An 8,352-nucleotide genomic window follows, 5' to 3' on the forward strand; every position below is an offset into this window, starting at 1 on the left:
TATTTTTTGTAAGAGCCCTAGAGGAATGATTCTCTTTGTCCCTCCTCTAAAGTAGCATTATCTCAGCACTTCTGGGAAAGCCTGTTTATAGGACTTCTTGCTTCCTGAGTGCCCCTGGGGAAATTTGATTAAAACATCATGTTGATCTAGGAAAGTGGGTGATTATATTAAGATTTTCCATGGCTGTTTATGACCATAAACTGATACTTCTGAGGATGTAAAGGGGACAAACAAGATGAGGAATAAAGGAAAGGAAATAATTCCTCATTTCTGAAGCAAACAACATTTCCCTGCCCAAGTGAGGAGCCCTCTTCTAGCATTATGGTCCATTCTGACTCTCTCTGCAAAATCACTTATAGTGTAATTCACATTCCTTTGGGACTCTCTAAATAATTCTCTCAGCTTGAGCCTCCTGGGGAAGACCCAAGACATTTTTCTGGCATATGAGGTCCCCAGTTGCCTATGGCATAGTGTCCGCACCCAGGAAAGCAGGCTCTGCTGTTGAACATCACAGCAGGCAATGGCCCTGTGAAGATGATGAACATATCATGCCTGCATCCCACAGGAAGTCCCATTTCTTCAGGGAAGCAGTTTTTACTCTAAAATCAGTGCTTAATCTTGCCCCTTACAAAAAAAATAGAACTCATACCCTAGCTGTTGGCTCTGACAGTGGAAATCTTAAAAGGCTTGAATTCTCAAGAGTCAAGTTAAGGGTGACCTTAATTTAGCAGGAGACCTTCAGAAACATGCCAGGGGATTCCCACTGTACCACTCAAGTTACCGTTTTGAAATAAAGCACCATCGATGACATAGCTTTAGTAGAAGGTCAGACAGTGGGGATCCTTAACCTCTATTCCACATTTACTTTTCAGATGATGCGAGTGCTTGGAAAAGTTATGGGGAACATCCTAGAAAAAGCATTTTCTCCTCTGCGTGGGGTTCTCAAACTGATGTGTCCAGCTGGGAGAACTGTCCCTGAGAAGTAAAATATTCCATATAGTGATTGAAGAAGGAGAGGCAAAATGAAGTTTCCAGGAAGAGGTTTGTGGGACAAAGTGGGGGGCAGTGACTCGTCTTTTCCAGGGTATGGCAAAGCCCAGCCTCGGTGGTACTTTTGAGAACGCCTGCACTAGGTGAGGGATCTGGGGCACCATCCCTCCAAGCCATTCGGCAGAACTCTGTTCTCACAGAGAACAGCTATCATGTCAGCGGGTTATAAACTGACTGTGAAGGGAGGCTCTCTCCCATCCCTACCCTCAGAGGAAAGGAAGTGAAACCAACCATTCACGCCTAAACTTGTCCCTTTTGTGAGCATGGGAGTGTGAGAACGACAAGGGTGGAACGTGAACTTTAAAAAGGAGGGAGAGTCCATATGACAGTGGATCCAAAACAGACGTTACTCCAGAAGACGGTCAGGAGACGGGCAGAGTGCTCTTTGTGTTCCCCATAACTGTGCCCTCCACACCCTTGCTGTCAGTTACGTGGACCAAATTCACCTCAAGATGCAGACAATGTTTAGTCAGCCCAGTACCCACAGAGAAACTGACGTCTTCCTAACTGGAATCCTCTGACCAACTTCCCAGTGCTTCTGCCACTTCTTCCCCTTTCTTCTCATTATCACCTTCTTTCCCCAGTCCTGGAGAAGAGCTGTAAAGGAACAAGATAATTCACATTTCCCAAAACTCCGCCTGCCACTGTAAACCTTGACCAGAGCTTACTTTCCGGACAGGAATTGTGATGTCCCCTTGATCAGAGGCTCCCTCTCCTCAGCTTTCGTGTGCTGCCCACCCTCAGTTCTACCTGCATTCCCAGCACCCCTCCCCACTTGGCCAAGGAAGAAGACACACAGAGCCTGGATGTTTCCACACCCACCCTTTATTGGACTCAGCCCACAGGCTGGCTCCAGGCCTCCACTCTTCTCAGACACCGCCCATACAGATTTAGGAAGGTGCCATCATTTTGTGAAGACTCAGAGCCCACCCACGTCCTGGAGCCCCAGGTTGAGTCACCAACCAGAAGGTTGCGGGAGGGGAAGGAAAAAGACCAGAAAGGCAAGGCTCTTCAGTGAAGGGTGCTGATCTGAAGGGAAAGCTTGGGCCCAGCAGTCTTATGAGGGCACAGTGCATGCTCAGGAGAGACACTCAGGGTGGGAGGAGATAGACCTGCTAGTGTCTATATGGCAACTTTGAGGAGGCGCTTGATGTCAGGTTCGATGTTGATGGTTTGGAAGGTGCGGCTGTAGCGGCGGAAGGGCTCCCCTTCCGGCCCAATGAGGAACTTCTCAAAGTTCCAGGACACATCTGAGCGGCGCACGGGGCTCCAGATGATGAACTTGGGATCAGTCATGAGAGAAAACGGGTCGTCATAAGGGTAGGGGAGCTTGTCCTTCAGGTAGGCGAAGACAGGATGCTCGTTCTGACCATTCACATCACACTTCTGGACAAGGGTGAAGGTGGGCTGGAATCCACCCCCAGGGCGGACATACTTGAGGCTGTTCAAGATCTCTTCATTCTGACAGTTCTCCTGGGGGAGGAAAGAGACAGAGCTTGGAAAAGGCAAGGGGAAGATGGAGGATCTACAAAGCCTTTCACTCTTCCGTACTCCCCAGGGTCATTCTTTCTAGCTGTCTTCCCACTTCCTATTCCGTCTCTATTCATTTTGCCCTACTCTTGACTCAGAGTTTCCCTTCTCAGAGCTATCATCCTGATGGTTTGTTGGGTCGTTTCTGAAAATTCTCAAAGATCCTAGTTTGGCTGTTCTTGTTCTGAAGATTTAGTGCTTTTGAGCTGTTACTTCTCCCTCCGATCTACCCTGAGCAGTTCTTAGGCTATGTCTGAATCTTCAAGGAACCTTCAGCTCAGGGCAGTAGAAAGAAAGGGAAAGGAGGCTCAGGTCACACTGCCTAGAACCCTTCTTCCCCTTATGTAGCTGCATGCACACACATACACACAGCCTGCACACACACATACATACAGCCTGCACACACACACACACACACACACACAGCCTGCATACACACACACAGAGCCTGCAGACACACATCTGCATGCACACACACACATGCCTGCCACCACCTTCCCTTTCCTTGTGCCCTGATTTTGCCTCTCTTCTAATTACCTGTGAGTGTTGAATATAGCCTTGGCTTCTGCCCTACTCAGCTCCTGAAACTAAAGGTGAAATTGAGGTCTGGAAGAATGGGATTTATAGCTTCTTCCTTTCATCTTGCCTCGTCCTAGATCTGAAGTACAAGCAGGAGAAAACTTTGATGAAGGAAAACCCCATCCAAGGAAGACTAGCTTTCAGGTGCCATATAAAGACAAAATAGGTTAGCACCAACAATGAATGTACTGTATGTGAAATTACTTCATGGCCACCAGGCATGAATTAAATAGGATAAAGGGTTTAGGCTTCTGGAATAGGCCAGGGGAAGGGGAAATTAAGGAAATAAGTGGGAGAGAGCCAAAAGTTGTGCCTGTGTAATTATGGTTCCTTCCACTTAGACCTCACCCTCAGCTAGAATGCTTTAGCTCTCAACCTATTACCTGTCTTCCCTCCCTGCTGCCAGCCCTGTCTTATCCCTGCTTAGGATTCTCCACCCCTGACAACCCTCAAAGGCCCATGGAAACCCTTATTTTCCACCCCCACCCCCAAGCCTAAGAGTCAGGTATCTCCCTCTGGGAGAAAGTTCCTGCCTCTGACCTACTAGAACCAATTAGTACAGTCAATTCCAGGCCATCATGACATCTTGAGCCCAGAGTTGATGGCTATTAAAGTCTTATCTCCTAATGCACATGGCTGGCTGGCTACTGGTACATTATGAATTCCCTCCAGCAACTGGCTGGCCTGAAGTGATGGCTGGAGGCACCTCTGAAGAGGTTTTGCCTTTTCTGTCTCTCTTGTCCTGGCCAAGCCTAGAAATGGAATGGAGACAGGGAAGGAACAGTGAGCGCACTCATGGTTTGGGCTCAGGTTTGTCACAACCAATGACATTTCAGCCTTCCTGCCTGTATCTCTGCCAGTCTCTTCCTTGCCTTCAGGCCTCTGTGAATTGAACCAAAGGGATTATAATTGGAGGGTTCACTTAGGGACATTCTGCCTGCTTGTGCTATTAAAATCCTAAGTGAAAATAGAAGAATCCCTAAAAGATAACTTGAGGTGTGTGGGCTAAAGATGTGTAACAACTTGATGCATTAATCAGGGACATTGAGGAGCATATGATACCCAGAGGAGACACATGCACTTTACAAACCCTTTGCCTTCCCCCAGATTCACTGTCCACTTGGCTGGTTTCAAACAAACAAACAAAACCTTTCAATCTAAATAATAAAGTTGCTTGCTTTTTCATATTACTTTATATTTTCCAAGTTAATTTTGTAGCTCTTACACTATCAACCTCACAATAATCCTTAGTGCCCGGCTCTTCTGACCCCATGGAATGTAGCCCACCAGGCTCCTCTGTCCATGGGATTTCCCAGGCAAGAATACTGGAATGAGTTGCCATTTCCTTTTCCAGGGGATCGAATTCGACCCAGGGATCAAATCCTTGTCTCCTACACTGCAGACAGATTCTTTACTGCTGAGCCACCAGGGGATCCCTCCTATATGAGACAAGTGGTATTATCCCTAGTTTATGGATGAGAAAACCAAAACAGAAAAATTGAGTGGGCACTGACCCATTAAATAGCAGAACCGAGTCTAGTGAGAACAACGGTCTCCTGAGTCAGTTCAATCCTAATTTGATTCTTGATCTTCTGTTTCCTCCTGTCATTCATTCAGCAGATAAGTGATGAGTGTCTTCTATACCCTAGGCACCAAGGACACAGTGGAGAGAGAACCAGACCAGTAGTGGGAAGACCGGAAACAGTGAAAATGCACATCTTTGGTGTGCTGTCACAGACAGGATCATACTGACACCCCCCCCCCCCCGGTAGTCACCTCTACCTATAGACCTAGCTTAACAAAACATACCCCATAATTCCAGACAGTCCAGCACACAGTCGTTCTCCCCCTCTCCTTAGTCCTCTAGAGCTACAGCAGTCCAACTCCAGGGACCTCTCACCTGATGTCCAAATTGGTTGCAAGGGAAGCCAAGAACGACCAGGCGCCTGGGGAAGCGGCACTGCAGCTCGTTGAGTTGGGTGAAGTCCCGGGTGGTTGTGCCTCAAAGCGAGGCCACATTCTCAATCAGCACTGCCCTGCCTCGGAACGTGTTGAAATCTACCTTCTCCCCGTCCAGGCTGATAGCACTGAGGTCGTAGAAGGACTTGGCAATGTAAGCCATGGTGGACGTGCAGAGTGAGTGGCAGAGCCCTGTGAGGCCACTCAAGGGTCGATTAAAAGGGTGGGGAGGAAGGAGGAGCCAGGAGGGGCCTCACAATGGGGCTCTGAGCATCCCCAGGATGACTTAGCAAAAACAGTCGCCTACCTGTAAGTGCTGTTTGAACAAGAAACTTGCTCCTCCTATTTACAGACTCTGAACAAAGCCACCTCCCTGCCCCACCCTGTTGGCAACCTGGGAAGGGCCAACATGGTATCTCTGAGTAGACATCAATAATTCACTGCTTGCAGGAAACCAGAGCCCCAAAGGTCGGAGAGGAGGAAAAAAGGGAGGGAGGGATGCAAGACTGACTCCTGTCTGCCCCAGCAAGTGGTTTTCACTTGGCACAGACATTTATTGCATGCCTGCTGAGTGCCAAGCTGTGAACTGTGCAATTGAGAGGCCAGGGTCTGCCGAGGGCTGAACGATAAGGAAGGGAATTGGGTGCATGTCCCCTTGACTCAGACTACCATCGAAATACACATGTTACTATTCACATTTCTCTCTTTGGCCATTACCTTCCACAAGCATAAAATCAAAGGGACCCTTGGGAGGATGGTGTGGGATTTTCTAAAATAATGGCTTTTGGTGCTTCAGCTTGCACCCAGTCTGAAGAGGTGAGGCTATGTTTGTCTTGAAAAGTCTTTCAGTGAATGATGGTACCTGCCCCAGAGGGTACATCTGCCTTTGCCCCTGCTCTGGGCCATCTCCTCTAATACCCCTCGCCCCGCCCCCACAGGGTCAGGAGGATGCAGTCGGTTGTGGCTTGGGATAACAGAGAGGAGTCATAGAGCAGGTGGGTAAACCTGGGGCAGGGTTTACCTTTTTTCAGACAAAGGCTCCGGCCCTGAAGACTTTCCAGAGGCAGTTGTGCTGGTCATTCTCCACAGAAGAAAGTGTACAAGGAGTCGAAGCTGCTATGGTTCTAGACCCAGCTAAGCCACTCAGTTTTCAGCACATCTGGGGACCTCCTAAGGCTCTCAGGGGAGCAGAGCCCCGGAAGCCCACAGAAACTAAAAAGGCCTAATACTTCACTTTATTCTTCCAAACGCCCATGGATACAACAAATCAGGGGTTTGTTTTGTTTCTTATTTATTTTTTAATGACTGGATTTTTCCATCAGTAAAGTTGGCAATTAGGCTTTACCTGGTTTGGGGATTTTAGAGTGAAATTTCAATAACAGTGAAGTTGTTTACGAGGGAGTGTGTTCACAGGTATGTGTCCCTTGGGAACCATCTCTGAGAACAAGAAGAAACCAGGCTGGGGAGCAGCTGGTCTTGAGAATCTGATTTGCTTGGAGGATGGAGCAACCTTCCAGGCAGTGCCCGGCTTTTCTGTGTTTTGTAGCCTGTTCGTGGCTGTTCTTGGCAACAGGGAAGCCCATTTTCTCCACCAGCTGCTCCCCACAAACAAACCTCCATTACCTAAGTGGGGAGGGAATCTTTTGCCACTAGAAGAGGTGGCAGGAAACACAGAAGTATGTTCCCTGCTGAGGCTGGGTGGAACTCCTGGGAAAAAGCAATAAACGTCCCCCCGAAGCCACTGAGTCAGAACTTGGCCCTGACAGTGGGCTAAACTTTAACATGAACTTGCCAGATTCACCTGCATGCCTGGCACTCCCCGAGAACTCTCAGGCCTCTTACTGACTGCCCTTCTGGGACCCTCTCTAGGAAGACCATGCAGATCCTGAGATGAGAGGTAGCGGTGCTCTCTTCCTTAGGTACACGCCATCCCTTTTCTCTAGGACACTTTGCGTCACCCGGGCTCTCACCTTACATGACTGAGTAAAATTGATGAAGCTCTGCTAAGGTAGCTCTTTGTTCCCAACTTTCCCTCAAACTGGCCCACTTTTCGGAAGCTTGTAATTTTGGACATGCACTAACACAGCTTTCCACAAGGGCAGTTGTTGTTCTGAAAACTGCACTGGCTTAGTAGGCAGAAAGCCTCGGTCAGCGGCTCCCAACTCTGGCTGCAAATGAGAATTGCAAGTAGAGATTTTTCTAAACAGAAATGCCAAGCTTTCCCCTCCAGAGATTTCAGTTCCAGTTGGTCCTTTTTTAGCTTGACTCTGCCACTGTTCCTTGGGACCCCTAGGCACCCATTCCCTTATCCGTTGAACCTGGATAATCACCTTCCTTATCTCACAGAGAAGTGATTGTTCAGGTGGAGGAGATAAAGGTTTATGAGTTCTCTGTAAACTGGAAAATACAGATTTAAGATTTTAGGCTACCATTGCCCTGCCTTGCTTTACTCCTTCCTTCTTGTTTTAGCTTTACCTCCAAACATTCTCTACCTCTTCCATCAACTCCAGACCCCGGAGTATAGTATGCAACAGACCCCTAGACTCCAGACTGTCTTACTCTCTGGGGGTATCCAAGCATAGTGAAGAAGGGAAGTGAAAGTCACTCAGTTGTGTCTGACTCTTTGAGACCCCATGGACTATACAGTCCAAGGAATTCTCTAGGCCAGAATACTGGAGTGGGTAGCCTTTCCCTTCTCCAGGGGATTTTCCCAACCCAGGGATTGAACCCAGGTCTCCCGCATGTGCAGGCAGATTCTTTACCAGTTGAGCCACAAAGTAAGCCCAAGAATACTGGAGTGGGTTGCCTATTGCTTCTCCCAGGGGATCTTCCCAACCAAGGAATTGAACCAGGGTCTCCTGCATTGCAGGCAGATTCTTTACCAACTGAGCTATCAGGGAAGCCCATCCAAGCATAGGGTTAAGATGAACTTCTGAAAGATTACTCAATTCTGCCTCATGCCTTTAGGAAGACCCTATTCCATTCCAAGAGATGAGACCCTTCTTGGCTGTTAGATATTCAGCATTTCCCCCACTCCCCACCCCACCTATGACAACTCAGTCTTATTTCTGCAGTGTGTGTCCACAGCAGAGCAGTGCGTGCTCTGCTTGGGCTCCCCTGCAGGTGGCATTAGGAGAGGCGCCAAATGGAAGACGTTTGCTGCCAGCAATGTCCTTCTACTGCTGTTGCTTTAGGGTTCTGGAGCCTCTTCTACTGGCACTGCCCCTTCCCCTG

At 48.4% G+C, this 8,352-nt stretch overlaps 1 protein-coding gene across 1 annotated transcript; it reads right to left on the bottom strand.

The window, feature by feature from the left end:
• Nucleotides 1–1,857: 1,857 nt before the first annotated feature.
• GPX2 (glutathione peroxidase 2) lies at nucleotides 1,858–8,306 on the bottom strand. The gene is made up of 2 exons (XM_020879199.2): nucleotides 5,060–8,306; nucleotides 1,858–2,523 (listed from the first exon to the last, which is right to left on the bottom strand). Exons 1-2 carry the CDS (start codon nucleotides 5,279–5,281, stop codon nucleotides 2,173–2,175), a joined length of 573 nt encoding a protein of 190 aa, XP_020734858.1. The 5' UTR covers nucleotides 5,282–8,306; the 3' UTR covers nucleotides 1,858–2,172.
• Nucleotides 8,307–8,352: the final 46 nt, after the last annotated feature.

Source organism: Odocoileus virginianus, chromosome 6 (genome assembly GCF_023699985.2).
Source record: "Odocoileus virginianus isolate 20LAN1187 ecotype Illinois chromosome 6, Ovbor_1.2, whole genome shotgun sequence".
Classification (NCBI taxonomy): Eukaryota; Metazoa; Chordata; class Mammalia; order Artiodactyla; family Cervidae; genus Odocoileus; species Odocoileus virginianus.